The 19,609-nt window shown below is 41.9% G+C and overlaps 1 protein-coding gene across 1 annotated transcript in view; it reads right to left on the minus strand.

The window, feature by feature from the left end:
- The window catches only part of LOC125462409 (uncharacterized), a 320,685-nt gene that overhangs the window by 93,556 nt on the left and 207,520 nt on the right, over nucleotides 1-19,609 (minus strand). The window contains exons 124-133 of the mRNA XM_059654215.1: nucleotides 17,059-17,258; nucleotides 14,031-14,119; nucleotides 12,033-12,166; nucleotides 10,783-10,907; nucleotides 9,566-9,725; nucleotides 6,964-7,176; nucleotides 6,213-6,383; nucleotides 5,922-6,059; nucleotides 5,523-5,572; nucleotides 4,139-4,259 (exon numbers count right to left, since the gene is read on the minus strand). Of these exons, the coding sequence (XP_059510198.1) occupies nucleotides 4,139-4,259; nucleotides 5,523-5,572; nucleotides 5,922-6,059; nucleotides 6,213-6,383; nucleotides 6,964-7,176; nucleotides 9,566-9,725; nucleotides 10,783-10,907; nucleotides 12,033-12,166; nucleotides 14,031-14,119; nucleotides 17,059-17,258 (1,401 nt within the window). The remainder of the gene's footprint in view (nucleotides 1-4,138; nucleotides 4,260-5,522; nucleotides 5,573-5,921; nucleotides 6,060-6,212; nucleotides 6,384-6,963; nucleotides 7,177-9,565; nucleotides 9,726-10,782; nucleotides 10,908-12,032; nucleotides 12,167-14,030; nucleotides 14,120-17,058; nucleotides 17,259-19,609) is intronic.

Here is a 19,609-nt window from a genome sequence, read left to right on the forward strand (position 1 = left end):
AAGGGAGAGACAATAAGTGTATGATTAAAACATAACCAGTCCCAAAGCAACAAGTCCCATAGGACAATCATGCTGTCGTCAACTTTAGTAAAAACTGATTATCACAGAGTTGCTGTGTTTCAATCGTTACCAAAGAAATGAACATAGCAGTTGATATGTGAACATGGAAAGCAAGCCATTGTTTGTGAAGTGTTTTGGCACATTCTAAAAGACTGTAAATATGGTTTTGTACAAATGCAAATATTTTCCATTTTTTGGCAGGGAGAAAGAAAACAACTTTTAAATGGTTTCTAACAGTATTGGATTGAATTCAATTTTGTTCACTATCTCGTCATTGGTCCCAAACCTGGGTTGTTTACATGGGTGTGGTGTGAATGTCATGGCTTTCCCAGAGGTGACCAATTAAGAAGCTGCCTCTGGAACCTTCCATCTAAATGAAGGATGGTGGGAGGGCCAAGCCCAGCAACAATGTTTGGTCATCCAATCAACCAGGGGGAAAAAAATGGACACAGTGAGGCAGATATGAGTGTGCAACAGTGGCTCAAAATGGTGGCTGACTCCTGGGATGAAGAGGTGAATTTATCAAGAATGGCGAACAAGGTTAGGCCTTTTTGCATGAGCGTTTAAAGAAACAGAGGCAATCTTATTGAGCTGTACTAGATTCTGAGGGGATTTGACAGGAGATATACAGAAGATGTTTCCGCTTATGTGAGTATCTCGAACAAGGGAACATAGTCACAGATGAAGGGGGCATGGATTTAAAGATGAGATGTGAAAGAATTTCTTCTCCCAGAAGGTAATGAATGCCTGAAATTCTCCACCTCAGAGGGTTCTGGAGGCTAGATCACAAAGTATATAAAGAGGCGATGGACAGGTTTTTGAAATAGTGTGGGGTTAAAGGTTATGAGGAATTGACATGAACGAAGTTGAGTTCTGGGGCAGATCATCCACGATCTTATAGAATGCTGGGCCATGTTCGAGGGCTGAAGAGCCTACTCATGCTCCATGTTCTATACAGCATTGTGAAAAATTCATCGTGCATGCCCACAGCTGTCAAACCATCAGCATAGAGGGGTAATTCCCTGACAGGGTGTCTTATGGTTGCACCTATGGCTATGGCATCCCAGTGAGGCCATACTTGAGTGAGGCGGAGGGGTTTGCAATGGCTCCTTATGCTGCCAGTCCAGCCTCTGCAGGTATCCAGTCTCTGCCATGAAACTCACTGCAAGGTTATCAACATTTCCCCAATTGGTTCATTATGGCCCTAGTCACTTTCTCACCACTGCTGGGTAGCTGGCCTATAACATCATAAGAAATAGGAACAGGAGTAAGTAGTTTGCCCCTCGAGCCTGCTCCACCACTCAATTGGGTCACAACTGATCCACCATTCATCACATCTGCTTTCCCGCAAAGTCCCTTTGCCCTGCAGCTTTCTACAGTTTTTCTACTTTTAAATAATACTGTTCTTTCGTTCTCTCTTCCAAAATGAACAACTTCACATTTTCCCACATTATGCTCCACTTGCCATCTTTTTGCCCACTTACTTAACCTATCATTATCTCTCTATAAACTGTTTCGCTCTCGCAGTTTGCCTTTCTACCTATTTTTGTGTCATCTGCAAATTTGGCTACATTACATTCATTTCTTTCCTCCAAGTCAGCAATATATATTATAAAACAGCCATAGTCACAGCACTGATTTGATTAGATTCCCTACAGTGTGGAAACAGGCCCTTCGGCCCAACAAGTCCACACCGCCCCTTGAAGCATCCCACCCAGACCCATCCCCCTATAACCCACACACCCCTGAACACTACGGGCAATTTAGCATGGCCGATCCACCTAGCCTGCACATCTTTGGACTGTGGGAGGAAACAGGAGCACCCGGAGGAAACCCATGCAGACAAGGGGAGAATGTGCAAACTCCACATAGACAGTTGCCCAAGGCGGGAATCGAACCCGGGTCCCTGGCGCTGTGAGGCTGCAGTGCTAACCACTCAGCCACCGTGCTTTCTGTGGAACCCCACTGGTCATGAATCACCAATCTGAAAAAAAAATCTTATCTCCATGTGCTGTTTCCTGCCCACAACCCATTCTCTATCCACGCCAATATACTACCTCCAACACCATGGGCTCTTATCTTAGGACTTAATCTTTTGTGAGGTTCCTTGTTGGAAGTCCAAATATCACACATCTACTGGTTCCCCTCTATCCAATCTAGTTGAGGCTTTCTCAAAGAATTTGAATAAATTAATCAGATATGATTTCCAGTTCATGAAGCCATGCTGAACTCTGCTTGATTTGATTACAATTATTCAAATATGCTGCTGTTAATTACTTAATTATGGATTCCGACAAATTTTTAGCATGGTCTCTGTCATGCTAACTCTCCCTTTGGAAAGGTGGCTCAGAGGTGGAAGTCTGACAGGCGGCAACCTGACACACTATCTTCCAATGTCATTCCTGGTCTTACCTCCTAATCTACCCCTGGAAAAATTCAGCCTGTTTTATCACTGGGACAATTAACATTTGTGATAGACATTCTGTAGTTCTAATTATGTTATTTTTGGCACATATTCGAAGTCTAGTATAGTAATACTGCCAGAGAAATATCACAATGCAGAGAGCAAGTGACCAGAATAAGCTCACTTCTGACATTGACGTTTCTGCCATTGATAGGGATACAGTTGCAAGACATACACACAAAATGGTGCTGACACTCACTTGGCCCATACAAACTAAGTCTCATCCTAGAAGAGGAAGTGGTGGAGTCTTAAAAAAAACACAAAGGTGGATAAGTGTCCAGGATCTGATCAAAAGGACCCGAGGGGCAATATCTTCACACAGAGGGTGGTCTGTATTTGGAAATGAGCTACCAAAGGAAGTGGTAGATGCAGATTTCAGATATAACATTGTAAAGCTATTTGGATGGGCACATGAATAGAAAAGGTGTAAAAGGATTTGGGTAAAATATATAACATTGTAAAGCTATTTGCATGGGCACATGAATAGAAAAGGTGTAAAAGGATTTGGGTCAAGCAGAAGCAGGTGGATCTAGTTTCGTTGGGAAGCATGGCTGGCAAGGATGAGTTGGATCTAAGGGTCTGTTTCTGTGCTGTATGACTCTATGACTTTACTGACCCCTAAACTCTGAACAATTGACATTGAAGAGCATTGTCAGGGCCAAAACACGGGGTGGCTTTTGCTTTTGGTGACATGGGACAGAGGCTTCATCTTCTCTATAATGACCATCACTGCTGGGAAATAGCAGTGGCTATAGCTGATGGTAAATATCTCTTCGAGCCATCTGACCTATGCTCTGCAATTGACTTACAGTAATGGGATGTGATAGCACCTGAAGAATACTGGCATCTTTATTTTACAATCAACAGGTGCAGACAATTCTAAGGCATTCACTTATTACAGATTTAAGATCTAAAGATGGTTCACACGCACAAAACAAATTCTTTATAAAATGTTCTTAGCCCCCACGTGTCCATGTTACTACCTTGTAAACATTACATCTTTGATCACTTGGCACACTGTATACCAGTGATACTAGGAGAAGAACTACTCCCTGGCATAACTCCCCTGTACTGAGTAGATGGAGGTATTCATAGAGATAACAGAGACCTACTATAGCCAGGCTCTGCCGCGTTTCCTAACTGCCTGCGGTTGCAGCGGGGAATCAGCAAATCCCAGAGTGGAACTTCAGGAATCAATATATGAAACAAAAACTACAGCACAATCCGTTAACTTGATCACCCAGCTTAATCCTACGTGGCCAGCTAACACAGCAGAACATGTAGAAGAAGAAACCAGTTACAATCAAAAGACAACAGAGTATGTCTTTCTTCCAGAGACGAGCTCATCACCATACTCAGAAGTATCTCTGCACATCTCTGGATCATGTGGTTTTGAAAGTGGGCCTCATGTCTCAAAGGTAGGGACGCTACCCTTGCAAAAGACCCTACCAAAAGAGAGTCCTTTCTTCTCTAATCAACCTGTTCAGCGATGTTACGGCACACCTCTGGAGCAGGTGGGACTTGAACCCAGGCCTCCCAGTCCAGGGGTAGGGACACTACCATTGCACCACAACAGTCCTATTCTCTACAGATGATTTTTATAAGTGACCTCACCTGACTTTCATCAAGCACTGCCCCTCGACCCTTCATTGCTTGAACAAGCTGAAGAAACGCCGCAGAATTCAGGTTTCTGACTGCACTGCAACTGAAACCTTGGAGGATAGAAGGCGAGAATCTGAAACAAATAATGGAACGATCAAGTCATTATCAAACAGCTCACTTTCTTTTAACAGGAACCAGATTCCGTTCCTTAATAACTCCAATCCTACTCATCCCAAGGGTATATTGTGCGATTTCCTAGAAATATTATTGGGGCACGCTCACCGAGAGTTTGCTGGAGTTCAGGTGAATGAGGGGGGAGTCTTGCAGAGACTTATAAAATTCTAACTGGACTGGACAGTGTAGATGCAGGGAGGCTGTTCCCGATGGTGGGTGTGAACTAGATATAGCACTTGGGAAGAATGGGATCAAAGGTTATGGGGAGAAAGCAGGATTAGGCTACAGAGTTGGACAACCAGCCATGATCGTGAAGAATGGTGGAGAAGGCTCAAAGGGCCGAATGGCCTCCTTGTGCTCCTATCTTTGATGTTTCCACGTGTCTACCAGTAATTCTACAATTTCATTCATCATATGTTGAACTGTTAGGTCCCAGCCAGTAATCAGCCATTATGAACAAAATACATCATGTTCACAAGGTAAAGAAAGACGAGAAAAGAGGGCTACAACATCTTAGCTCAAGTCTACAGCTCCATCAGGGGATATCATGTTTCTTCGACGTTTGTAAGGGTTTTTCTTTCTGTTCTAGATATTTACACTATTGCTCGGAAATCACACCTGCGTTGGACACAGCAACAAACTTAGCTGTTTATAGTTGTTACGACCAAATGAGGAGGGGAAATCTACTACCCGTTTTATAAGAGCAAATTACAGCAGATGTTGGAATCTGCACTGAAAACAACAAATGCTGGCAATGACAGCGGATCAGACAGTATCCATGGAGACAGAGCAAGCCAACATTTCGAGTCTAGATGACTGTCAAATCTAACTTAGTGTCTGCGAAGATAATAAATGTTCGAGTGGTTAAAATATATTCTACAGGTGAAAAGTGAGAATATTTCGGTCATTACACGGTACATTGTGGAATCAAAGAAGTTTGTAGTTCAGAAGACTAGCAAGATTGTTGAAAATATGCTCGCTCCTTGCTAAATTAAATCATAATTAACTGACAAAATATTCCACAGTCCATCAACCATTTAATAATAATTCAATTGAACACTATTATGATATTTTTAAAAGGTATACGCTAATCTGTATGGAATACATTCCTTTGTATGCATATAAATAATTACCCGAATAGTGAGGAAGCCAAATCCACACAGATACAAACACGTAGAAAAAGAATTATGAACAGATGAACAGTAAGCTACTTATTACTTACCTGATGTACTCATTATTCCTTCTTACAATGTTTTCAAAGAATACAGAAGCCTAAGAAGGGAAAGTTATAAAAAATATTACTGTAGTGTACTAACTGCTTTTGGGAAACTGCAATATTAGTAGTAAGACACAGAAATAAAGCAGTTAAAAAGCACACTGTGGTCTAATTTCATGCTTATTCATTAGCAACTTAATCCTTATACTTGGGGAAAGTGGTCAAATTTTCATTCAGCCTCTCACAGCTCCTTCTGAATTCTCAACACATTGACCAGGTGAAATGCTCCCATTACACAACTTAGCAAGGGGAAGACCACGCATATGACCACTGTATGTAAAATGATTTCCAAACACATTTATTCTAAATGTGTCCGATGAATAGATGAAGAATGTGATTCCTTACTTGTTGTGGTACCCACTGTTTATTATTGACATCATTAAGATTGAGATCTGCCGTCAAGTGCACAGGTGGGATCTCTCGAACTAGTTCGCTTGGAATCTTCTGCACTGCTCTTAAAGGATTAGTTTCAGTCTGCAAAACCTGGATTCAAATTAAAAGCAGTGTAATTTACGAAACACATTGCATTCTGTAAGCTAGAATCAACAGTGCTGAAGCTTCCCATACTTAACATAATGTACCAAGCAACGACAATAATTTGATTTTCCTTACACCATTTGTACATGCAATGTTTACCTTCAGAACAATAATCTGCTGAGTCGGTTGTGGTGCTACGAGAATATTTCTGACAAACGTAGGGTTGGAAGTCACATCGACAAGAACTGTGGATTCAACAGCTTCAAACACACTGCTTGGAACACCACGTACCAAGGTTCCAAGCTGAAGCAGAGTGTTTGTGTTTCTGAACTAATAAATATAAGAGAAATGAATAAAGCAAATTCAAAACCATGAAAGAAAATGCAGCAAAATTATCTCTGAATGAAGCGCAGAATGCAAAAGTCTATATTTCTTCCACCTTTGCCTCCCCAACCACCAACACCCCTACCCCACAAACCTGACTCTTCTGTCACAAACCCCCCGAAACACCCTCTTGCCCAGTATAAAGTACTGCTGGGTGACAAGGGTTAAGTTATATCTCATAAACTGAAGAGGTCTAAACCACATGTTATAATAGTTTTAAGGTCAGCAAGTTTCAAACTGTAAACAAGTTCCTGTCAAAAAAAACTGACTGAATCAGTGACTCTTTTTTCCCACTAGAAACGTAAATAGTCAAAATTCCCTCCTCCGTTGTCTTCAGCCTGATCAGGTATTCCTATAAACGCTTGGTCCCAGGAAATAATTCCATAGTTGAAACACTTCTCAATTTATTAAACTCCTATCTTTTCAAGTACACGAGATCTTACTGTAATTATACATCAAATTCTCAGCGAATTTTAGGAGTGAAAATGATTATAAAACCTCAGTTCCCTGTTTATTCAGATCTTACCCCTACACCACTAGTGAATAACTTGGACACAATGGTATTGGCTTGGCCACGATTCCATCCTCTGACTTGACTCAAAGTTGTCAGGGATTCCTTGAAATTATTTGCATCAGTTTCTTCAATCTGTGACACTGAGAGCCCAACTGCTGTTTGCTGCAAATTATTCAGAGTGCTGGCCGAAAAGTTGTCAATTCTACTCACTAATGATTTTGAGAGCTGCAAAAAATAAGAGAAAAGAAGCATAACTGAAATTGGAAACAGTGGAAGAGAAATGCAGTGGGTAGACAAAAGATTAGGTACAGCATTTAGTTTAACTAACTTTGGATGAAACTGGTTGTATTGCAACATTTCAGGAGCTTCCTCAGAGCTCCAATTAATGTAGCCCTTCTATCCCTCTGCCATCTGATACTTTGGTAAAAGGGATTATAAATTAGATGTTTAATTTCACACCAAATGTTTTCAACCTGTGATCTCAGGTGATTAGGATGTCTTACATAGTGATTACAAAGAATTGTTTAAAAGTCAGCAGGATTCAATTTAATTTTTAACTATTTATTTTATGATCTTATCTTTTCATGTTTGCACTATCTGAAATTGCTTTCTCTGCAGTCATTAGCTGACAATGAGGTCTGTTCTAACATAGCGCAGTACAGTGGCGCAGTTGTCAGCACTCCTGCTCCTTTACACCCACAGCCAGTTGCCAAAACCTGTTGGATTTGGCAATTCTTACTTTCTTTGCACTGATGGGCGGCACGGTGGCTCAGTGGTTAGCACTGCAGCCTCACAGCACCAGGGACCTAGATTCGATTCCACCCTCAGGTGACTGTCTGTGTGGAGTTTCACAGTCTCCCTGTGTCTGCATGAGTTTCCTCCCACAGCCCAAAGATGTGCAGGTTAGATAGATTGGCCATGCTAAGTTGCCCATAGTGTCCAGGGATGTGCAGGTTAGGTGGGAGAGCCATGGGAAATCATTGAATTCCTACAGTGTGGAAACAGGCCCTTTGGCCCAACAAGTCCACACCGACCCTCAGAGCATTCCATGCAGACCCATCCCCCTATAACCCAACTACTCTACACATCCCTTGGGCACAAGGTGCAATTTAGCCTGGCCAATCCACCTAACCTGCGCATCCTTGGACTGCAGGAGGAAACCCACGCAGACACGGGAGGAATGTGCAAACTCCACACAGACAGTTACCCGAGGCTGGAATCGAACCCGGGTCCCTGGCGCTGTGAGGCTGCAGTGCTAACCACTGAGCCACCGTGCTGCCCTGTGGGGTTACAGCAATGGGGTTGGGTCTGGGGATGCTCCTCTGAAGGTTAGTGTGGACTCGACGGGCCAGATGGCCTGCTTTCACACTGTAGGGATTCTATGAAAGCTGTAAAGCAGAGAATCCAGCAGTCATACGTTCTGCTAATTTCTTGATCTTTGCTGTCACTTACTGAAGTAGCAGCAGGCGCTGGCCAGGATAGTCCAGTTAGTTCGTCCCTGTCTTAAAAGATTTAAACTGAGCCAGCCAGACTTGCCAAAGGAGAATTCTGCATTTCTATCACCCTTGCATGAAGGAGTGCTCTTTGATTTTACACTTCAAAGGCCCAACTCTAAGTTAATGTTTTGTTTTAACACCAACATTGTAGTCTCTAGGGACTATTTTTGGCAATGGTGACCAAGAGATCTTTGCCTTTTGCTGAAATATATACCAGCTGTCAGCAAATGATAAGAATTAACTTCCATGGCCATTACTTGAGCTTGAGAGAGATGAGGGACTCAGCAGGTTTTCTGGCTGATGAGCCGACTTGCCTCAGCCAATGTCTGGTTCATGGAGTCATAGAGATGTACAGCACGGAAACAGTCCCTTCGGTCCAACTTGTCAATGCCGACCAGATATCCTAAATTATTCTAGCCCCATTGGCCCAAACTCTCTCAACTCTTCCAATTCACACACCCATCCAGATGCCTTTTAAATGTTGTAATTGTACCAGCCTCCACCACTTCCTCTGGCAGCTCGTTCCATACGCGCTCCATCCTCTGCGAAAAAGTTGCTCCTAAGGTCCCTTTTAAATCTTTCCCTTCTCACCTTAAGCCTCAGCCCTCTAGTTTTGGACTATCCTATCCTGGGGAAAAGACTTCATCTATTCACCCTATCCATGCCCCTCATGATTTTATAATTGTCCATAAAAGTGGTTCTCAATGTTTTTGTAAATAGTATTATCTCTGTGCAGATAGAGTACTGTCGTGAATTGAAGTGCAAGGCTCTGTCTGGGGTTAATTTTGACTTGGATCATTTATGCAAATGACTAAACCAGAGGGCAATAACACCAATATAAACTAAAATCAGGAGAGATGTTTAGTCAGCAGCTGATCCAACAGCACCTATGCTGTACATCTGTTCAAATTGAAATTATGTCGACCCCAACTTGGATAACATGGGCTAGTTGGGCTGAATGGTCTGTATGAGCCTACAACTTTATGTTTAGGACAAATGGCAGAATGCCACCTAGTGTTCGAACAAGCCTGTACCAAACAACAGATATATACGGAATCTGTGCAGTGCTACAGGCACTTTGAATTATTTTCTCCAGTGTTTGAAGAGTGTTTTATTACCTGGATCTGCTCATCAGTTGTTTGAGATAATGTTTCATTGGATGACGTGCTGAACCCACAGACTTGGTTTACCCTTTCAATGACAGACAAAGTCTGCTCTCCACTCAAAGATTCCAATACATCCGTACCAGCAATGAAGCAAATAATAGAATCTGGAAGACTACAAGCAAATGCCAGAGGTTTACCGGTAGGCATTTCAGAATCACAATAATTATCAGGTAGGTACATCCATACATTTACCACGAATTACCTAGCTGCAAGACAATAAATAGGTTGAACGTTTACAATGATAAAGTCTGAAGTCACATGACACCAGGTTTGAGTCCTGCTCCTATGATGCTGCTTGGCCTGCTGTGTTAGCTGTCCTGTTCCTATGATATTCATCCAGCTCGACACCTCGTTATACCAGGTTACAGTCCACCATGTTTAGCTGGAATCACAAGCTTCGGAGCACAGCCTCTTCGTCAGGTGAAATCCTTGATGAAGGAGCAGCACGACAAAAGCTTGTGATTTCAAAACAGACCTGTTGAACTACAACCTTGCGTCGTATGAGTTCTGACTTTGTCCAACCCAGTTCAACACCGACTCCCCCACATCATTTACAATGATGAAGACAAGATACAAAAAAGCAACATTGTGCATTTGTGATAAAGTTCCCTTGATGATGAATGAACTTTAAGACTGCAGGCTACAATACAGTGTATAATTTAAAGCGTTAAGTGGCCCAGGCTCCGAATGAAACCATCAGCTGGAAATAAAGATGATGGCATGTATTAATTATCTTGCCGATTGTTGCCCTAGCCCTAGGTAATCCCAACCCATCCAATACAAAAACAATAGTAATGAGATGTCCTCTCCCTGTGAATCAGGCAATGTTGGTCCTCATTATTAGTAAAGAGTTGGTGCAGCTTTTTGCAACAGAATTGAGGCAATGTTCTTTGCATAATCTAGTTAAGTGTATGATTTAATGCCATGAGTTTAAAATTTGGACTGAAAAGATTAATTTGGAGTTTCTTTTACAAACCACGACCAAGTGTGCATGCAGAAGACTGCAGCACTCCTGTCATTAAATAATCAGGGAAAGTTCGTATTGATAAAGTTCATTAGTTTTTAGCAGCAGAAACGTAGATGAAGATATTTTTGAACAATGTGCAATTTTTCAAACCATATTCAAACACTTCTAATTCTGCAAAAAATATTATCTGATGAATACATACCTTACGATATCAATATTAGGGTTGTTGTTCGCCAGGAATGTAGCATAGAGCCTTGAGATTTCAGTAGGCAATGTCAAATTGTTTAAAAGTTGCAGGTTTTCAGGGTTTGCTGCAAAGTCTCGAAGCTGCACAAAGCAGATTGATGGAATGAGGAATATTTTACCACCATATATCCATTTTATAGAATCACAAAAGGTTGTTGCTGCTACAGGTATCACAACTAAAACTTCATAAGTGATTCATTAACACCAGTCTGGAAAATAATGTTGCATTAATCACCAAACTAATCATGGAAACTGCAGAAGTGATACAGATCACTCTGCCCAACCAGTGTTGTGTTGAGTCCTAATCTTGTGTGTTTGTTTTGTTTAAGTATCCCTTTATTCTCCATTCATTCAACCAATCCACTCTTGAGTAATTCCTCAGTCATGAAGTGCTTTTATCATTCATTCTTGGGATGCTGGGTAGGTCAAAACTTTTCGCCTGTTCCCATTTGCCCTGATGTATAAAGTGATGATTTTGAAAGGGTGGATGCTGGAGATGGGAGTAAGCTCTTCCCATTCTATTGAGTTTTGGGTGGATAAACAGGGATCTAGCCTGTGATTGCAATGGGGTTTGATAATGTCATATCTGGTTGCTGATAACTTTAACAATTTTGTCTAACTGGCCAATGTAACTTATACCAATTGTTAACATGCAATAAATAACAAAGTTAAGAGCCCTTCTTCCTAAAACTGCCATTGCTAATCAACAGGCCCTCAGACCCAGTATGGAAAGGAAGATGGGTGGCACAACTCTACCCAACCATTAGCTGGTAGCAGGGACAGTAGGAACTGCCGATGCTGGAGAATCTGAGAAACAAGGTGTAGAGCTGGATGAACACAGCAGGCCAAGCAGCATCAGAGGAGCAGGAAGGCTGACGTTTTGGTCCTAGACCCTTCTTCAGAAAAACTGAACAAGAGTCCACCCCCGAAACGTCAGCCTTCCTGCTCCTCTGATGCTGCTTGGCCTGCTGTGTTCATCCAGCTCTACACCTTGTTATCTCATTAGCTTGTAGTGTTTGTTTCTACAGCAATGGCAGTGTCCCTACCTTTGAGCCAAAAGGCCTGGGTACAAATCTCTGAATAGGTTTGTTTTTGGAAAGTATCTAAACACCGTCAGCAAAAACCTCAACAGTGAGAGAGGGCCAATCTTCCTTGAACTCAATCCTTCGCGTGGGATATCTTAGCAGTAAATCAAGAGTTACGTACAATTGATGCATTGCTGGTGAATGACTGAAGATCAGTTGCTGTCACATTATTCATAAAGAGTCCTAGATATTCAGCAAACCAGGCAGTGGAGTTCAAGACTGGGTCATTCATATTGTAGCATTTTGGTTTGGGCTCTATTAGACAAAGTGAATAAAGCAATGATTAAAGACTGGTGCAAAATACGTCCTTATGGAAATTAAAGATCAATTGTTTCTTTCAATCCATAAACAATCAGCAGTTTTTAAAGAAAATTTCTTCTGCCCAGGCTATTTTGGTAGGAGTGCGTCCACTAGTAAGGACCTTCTCCCTTTATTCTAATTGATTCTGTCAAGTACATCAAAAATTTCTGCACTTGTACCTTAATGTTACAATAAAATGTTGCAATAAAGGATACATCTGTTTGTGCCTTAATTTGGCTGACAGTGATTTGGTCCTCGGTGCACATTTCTGACCGTGGCACGGGTGAATTGTGAAAATCAAAACGGTTCTAAAAAAACATATGGTGCTTCACAATTTGTGCACAAAATGCTTCGGGGAAGTGCTTCATAACTAGAATTTTTAGAACTCCGTTCTGTTTATTGTCTTGAACTTTGCGTCATGTGAACATCATCCAGGTGGGTCGCCATTTTTTGTTGGTATGGAGGTATGCACAATAGCAGACATGATTTTTTTTAATTTGGCAGGACAAGTTACTTCTCAAATACGCTGTTGCACGAAAAATGTAACAAGAGAAAAACACTTAAGCTACTTGGGATATGGTTAGGGAAGGTGCTGGCTCTCCCTGGGGTGCGGTCAGATGAGATGCCAACTTCTTCTCTGGGGTATAGCCAGCAAGGTACCAAAACTGGCCCTCCTGGGTGCCTCCCTCGTCACAAGTAAAACACTGAAGGTGGCAAAACGGTCGAGAAAGTGCGTAATAAAACATGTGGGATACCAACTTTTCAAGGAGGGAGACGAGTACAAAAGCAAGCAAGTTACGATGAAACTGCTTAAAACACTAGTTCAACCTTAACTGGTAAATTGGGGACACCACACTTTTAGAAGCAAGTTAAGGATTAGAGAAATTGTAGAAAGGACTCACAGTAACGCTTCCATGGAGATGCGGTATTTCAGTTTAAAGGATAGCTTGGAAAAGCAATGGCAATCTTCTTGAAGTAGAGGAGATTAAGAGGTGATTTAATAGACAAAGTAGGGGGAAATGTTGTGTTCACGGAATGACTGAGATTTAAAGTGATTGCCAAAAGAAGCAATGGTAACATGATGGAAATGTACTGTTATGCAGTAAGTCATCAGGATCTGGAGTGCAATGCCTGACAGTGTGGCGTAGATTTAGTCTAGGGCTTCAATGTAGAACTTGAGAACTATCCGAAACAGAGAACAAAACTGAAGGGCTACAGCAAAATGCTGGGCGCTGAGGCCAAACGAGTCACTTTTATAGAAGGCGTGCCTGAACACAGTGGGCCATCTCTCCTATATCCGTTCTCAGATAGTAATGAGGCCTTAAACATTACAGATGAGTTTGACCCAAGTGTCAACAACTGTAAAAGAAGGTTTTTGAACGAATTTTACAAGTTTGTGTGTTATTCATTTCTTTGTAGAAACATTGTGGAAATATTCCAACTGAGTGTAGATAAATGATATTTATAAACCTTTATATACTCTATTGAACCTAAGTCTTTATCATTAACTACATAAAATGTAATTCCACTTTATCTAGACAGTGCAAAGCCCAATAAAAAACGAGGGAAAATTCCTAAGCATTGAATGGTAATTGTTGTGTAGCCAAATTGGCTGTAATTTTAAATTCTCACTGTGTTTGAGCCTTGCAAAATTAAACTAATTTCTCTGCTTGCACTCTTAAAATCTGCCTCACAGACGTTAGAAATTGGATTGCTAACATTTCATTCTATGGATATAGTTCAACTACTGAACAATATTTTCCAATATCACATTTTTATTCCATACAAAGCATACTATAAAGCAAGAGGGTTAAATTACCTTGTTGCAGGTACACGTTGATCCCATTATAGATTTCGTTCTGTTTGTCTGATGTAAAGTCACTGTATCGAGCACTCAAAGTTCTTACACTAAATGTAAAATGCAATATTTTAACATTTAGTCATTATTTGATTTCTAAGAGTGTGTAAGATCATTGAACTGATCCCTACAACATATACAGAAAAGAGTAGCTTTTACAAATTAGCTCAATAACATAATCCATTGTTTTGCTTTCTTTCACACACATATCCATGAGACCTAATTCTTCAGCTTTGAAAAACCTTTTTATTTTAAATTCATTTGCGTGATGAGTGTGTCACTGACTAGCCCAGTATTGCTGTGGGCCTGGAGTTACATGTAGGCCAGACCGGGTAAGGATGGCAGTTTCCTTCCCTAAAGGACATTAGTGAACCCAATGGGTTTCTCCAGACAATTGATTCTTGGTCATTGTCCCAATTCATAACCCTAATTCCGGATAAGCTTATTGAATTCAAATTCCACCAGCTTCCATGGTGGGATTCGAACCCCACTTCCCCAGAACATTCCTGGGTCTCTGGGTTAACAATCCAGTGATAATACCACTGGGGCACTGCCTCACACAAGGAGAGATGTGAAGAGATACAAGATGTCTCGGTGGTTAGCACTGCTGCCTCACACCTCCAGGGACTCAAGTTCAATCCCATCCTTGGGTGACTGTGTGTGAAGTTTGCACATTCTCCCCGTGTCTGCGTGGGTTTCCTCTGGGAGCTCCGGTTTCCTCCCACAGTCCAAAGATGTTCAGGCTAGGTGGATTGGCAGTGCTAAGTTAACCACAGTGTTCAGGGATGCATAGATTAGGTGGGTTATGAGGGATGGGTCTGGGTGGGATGCTCTGAAGGATGGTGTGGACTTGTTGTGCCAAAGGGCCTATTTCTACACTGCAGGGGTTCTATGATGTGCTTGTAAATTTACTGAACTCTGAAATCTAGAAATTGGTGCAACTAAATGCAAAGAGTGGTACTCAGTTTATTTTGGCTTGGGCCAATTACTAGGGGAAGATGACAGTTCCGAGGTTAACTATGTTGTTCAAAGATATACACGGAAAATTGGTGAATAAATCATTTCCAAATTGTGATCATTTGTCATTGGGAAACTGTGTATCTAAGTTACTTGCAGACCCAAATTCACTTAGTTACATTTATTGTGTAGGCAAGTTTAGTGTTGGCAAAGGGGGCACAAGACAGTTAGAACTGGCATGATTCTCAGCAGCATCCTTTCACCATTCATGCCATGTCTCATAACTGAGTTGACAGAGATAGAAGCAGTGATGAGACCTTTATCCAGTAACATTTGATGACAGAACAACAGAAGGACAATAGTCTGAAAGAGCCGTGACTTGCTCCATATTCCAACTCACATGATGCAATTGCTCTGAGAATGCAAGTCAGTATTTGCATTCTAGTCATGTTTAAAAAGGAAACCCTCCACGCAAAGGTCTAAGTGGTTCGACTATTTTAAAAAGGATTGTCATTATAACTCCAATGGCTGATCAGTCGACCAGTGAGCATGTTACCAAATTTCAGCAATACTCAACTTGCATTTTCTTTTCAAAGATGAGAAAATAAGATATTTTTAAAATGTCATAACATTTGAAAGGTGGGCTTCAGATTGGTATGACAGGTCGGCACAACATCGAGGGCTGAAGGGCCTGTACTGTGCTGTAATGTTCTATGTTCTACGTCTTTTAATTATTAGAGACTGATTTTTAAGTTAGTCAACAACTCTAATATTGTATCTGGTGTACAACATACAAGGTGCATTGCAGAAATTAGCCAAAAATTCTTAGACAGCACTTTCTAAACCCATAGCCAATTCCATCTAGAAGAACAAGGGCAGCAGATACATGGGAACACCACCATCTTCAAGCTCCCCTCCAAGCCACTCACCATCCTGACTTGGAAATATATCACTGCTCCTTCAGCAACACTCACATCCCATGAGAGAATTGAAAATAAAAGCAGGAAGGTAGACAAACAAGATGAACCTTTTGCTCTTCTCATTAAGAATTTCTCACATCAGATAATTGACTTTGAAATAAAGTAGACCATAAATTAGTTGAGTAGAATCAGTTGAAAAGTAAACTAATATTCTTCTTAGATCAGAAATGTACACATTATTGTGTCTGAAAATCAATAATTGGTAATCAGAGAGTATAGTAAGTGATTTTTTTTGCTGCATACAATTGGATCACGAACAAATTCAACACGCCCTAAATCATGGCAATGGCTTTAATTCTTGCTGGTAACTTATATAACCTAGTTACTGAATACAGTGTACAAGTACATAAGAAACAGGAATAGGAGTAGACCATCTGGCCCATGGAACCTGCTCCACCATTCAATAAGATCATGGCTGATCTTTTCATGGGCTCAAGCTCAACTTACCCAACTGCTCACCGTAACCCTTAATGTGTCTACTGTCCCAAAATTTATCTTTGCCTTAAAAACATTCAACAAGGTAGCCTCTACTGCTTCACTGGGCAGGGAAGTCCACAGATTCACAACCCTTTGGATGAAGAAGTTCCTGCTGAACTCAGTCCTAAATCTGCTCCCTGTTATTTTGAGGTTATGTCCCTTAGTTCTAGTCTCACCCTCCAGTGAAAACATATTCCCTGCTTCTATCTTATCTATTCCCTTTATAATTTTAAACGTTTCTATAAGATCCCCAATCATTCTTCTAAATTCCAATGAATATAGCCCAGACTACACAACCTCTCCTCATAAGCCAACCCTCTCAACTCCGGAATCAACCCAGTGAACCTCCTCTGCACCCCCTCAGTCACATGTAGCTTTTTAAATTAATTTATTATGTGCCCAGCATTGTTCAGGCTGTCTTGGAGCAACAAGCAATAATTTAACTGTGAAGCTGATCCGATTGCAACTTCAAATGACATCATTAAGAATGAACTGCTATTTGTGAACAACTTAATAGAATAACAGTGTAATTGATCAATGTGAGAATGGATAATAAGAGATGTGAATATATTTACATTCTCCTGTAAGGGAGGCACTGGGCTTTAAGCGTGCTGTTGGAAACCAGGAGGTCAGTAGTGATGAAAGACAGATAGGGGCTTAGTCTGACATTAAGCCATGCATCTTGCTCTGTATCATTGAGTATAGGCAGGCTGTTAACAAACTGTGGCCACAGACCCTCAATGATGGCAGCTTGGTTAGCATCGGTCAAGTTCATCTGGAAAACAAAATGGAAACAGATTGGTTACCGTTTGAGAAAAATAAAAAAAAATTCAACAGGTGGCTCCAAATCTGTCATATTTTGTGCTTATTTGAAGCAGATCTTGAAACAGCTACTTCCCCACTGTTATTAGACTTCTTAATATGCCTGTCATCCCAGTGCACCTTTTTCTGTAGTTGTGACATTGTATTCCTCGCTCTGTTCAATCACCCTATGATCTTTGTATGTTACAGTCTGCCTGTACTGCATACAAAACAAAACTTTTCACTGCACTTAGGTAAATGTGACTGTAATAAATCAAATCAAATCAAATCAAAACTCGACACTAAAATTATTAAGTATTTTTTCAGCAACAGTACCAGTGGAGTCAACATTAACTCAATTTATTTGTACAAATGAACTAAAGGATTCCGCTATGCTTGAGCAAAAGTACTGGGGCTAATCTACTATTTTTACCAACTCCTCCCATGACCGGGATTGCAAAATGCCTACAGCTGCAGCAATACATAGCTGTCTTGTCTCTCCACACAGATAGCTTCTTCTTGCTTCTAAAGTTCAAAAAAGTCTTAGGAGGGAGCTTCTTTCACCAAAGGACATCAGCTGCCTCCACATTTGTCACTGCATCAGTGCTGGGAGGTCTGCTATTTTCTGGCCCAGATTGAGGAGCCAGCCCTCTGTTTTCATTTGGACCAGGTTCCCATAGAATCCCTACAGTGTGGAAGCAAGCCATTCGGCCTATTAAGTCCACACCGACCCTCCAAAGGACATCCCACCCAGACCCAACTCCTCCCACCACATCTCTGCAACTCTGCATTTCCCATGGTCAATCCACCTAACCTGCACATTTTTGGACTGTGGGAGGAAACCGGAGGGCGCGGAGGACACCCACGCAGACATGGGGAGAATGTGCCAACTCCACACAGGCAGTTGCCCAAGGCTGGAATCGAACCTGGGTCCCTGGTGCTGTGAGGCTGCAGTGCTAACCACTGAGCCACTGTGCCACCATAGGCAGCTACTTTCACTGGCCACCTCCTGAAAAACGATTGTGTGCTCCAAAGCAGTGTACGTGGATTTGCAACTTCATGCCTGCCCAATGACAAGCAAAGATACAAGCCACTGTCTTCCCTGTTGAATGAACCTGTTCTCTACAGCGTGGATGTACATTTCCTGTTTTCAAGCTCTTAAATTTTGTTTCTTTGTAATACTGTCTCTCTGCGAACATTTTCCTGCCTTTTATGGCCCAACCACAACAAAATTTCTTTTGCATAACTTCTTCAAATGAGGTTCTCTGGCTGAGACTTTTACAGATCTTCCTGTGGTTTAATTTCTGAGTCTGGTTCTTTTAAATCTTAAGTTTCTTCCTGCCACACGCTTTCTCCAAACTTCTTCAAATTTACTATTATCGGCCAAAATAACTTCTCAGGTATCCTGACGCTGCAGCCCTGGGATATAAATTACCTCCTAAACCAAGGATTCCCCAGCACCATGGTTGACAGGGTGTGACCACCTCCTGCACTTCAGCGCTCCCCCTTTCTCTTCTCCCAGAGCGGCCACTGGGTCCCCCTCATTCTCACGTACTACCACACCAGCATCCACAACTAAAGGGTCACCTGTGGTTACTTCTGCCAACCCCAGTGGAATGCCACCACCAAACACATATTCCCCTCATCTCCCTTGAGAGCCTTCCACAAGGACTGTTCCCTCTGGAATGCCCTGGTCCACTCCTCCTCCACTCCCAACACCACCCCCATTGCCCATCAGAGGATGCAACACCTGTCCGTTTACTTCCTCCTTCCTCAGCATCCAAGGGCCCGAACACATCTTCCAGCTGAAGCAGTGTTTTACCCAAACCTTGTACAATCGAGCCTACTGCATTCACTGCTCACAATGTGGGCTCCTCTACATTGGCAAGAGTAAGCACAGACTGGGTGACTGTTTTGCAGAACACTTGTATTCTGTCTGCAAAGAAACACCTGAGCTTCCAGCTGCTGGCGACTTCAACAACACCACCCTGTTCCCTGGCCAACATCTCTGTCTCAGGGTTGCTGCAGTGTTCCAGCAAAGCTCAGTGCAAGTTGGATGAACAGGAACTCAATTTCCACTTGGGGACTCCACAGCCTTCCGGACTCAATATTGAGTTCAACAATTTTAGGCCTCGTGCTCCTTCTCCCAAATCCATACCCCAACCCCCACCGACCAGTCCTTATCATCACAGGGGTTGCTACCAGAGACAACCTACTGTTGGCCACTAGCAGCTATTCATTCTCCCTGGCTGATATTTACCCATTCCTTTGTATGCCCAACTGTTACTGTCTCTCTGGGCTCCAACTCCACCTATTGTTTACTCC

The sequence above is a fragment of the Stegostoma tigrinum genome, chromosome 23 (assembly GCF_030684315.1).
Source record: "Stegostoma tigrinum isolate sSteTig4 chromosome 23, sSteTig4.hap1, whole genome shotgun sequence".
Lineage (NCBI taxonomy): Eukaryota > Metazoa > Chordata > Chondrichthyes > Orectolobiformes > Stegostomatidae > Stegostoma > Stegostoma tigrinum.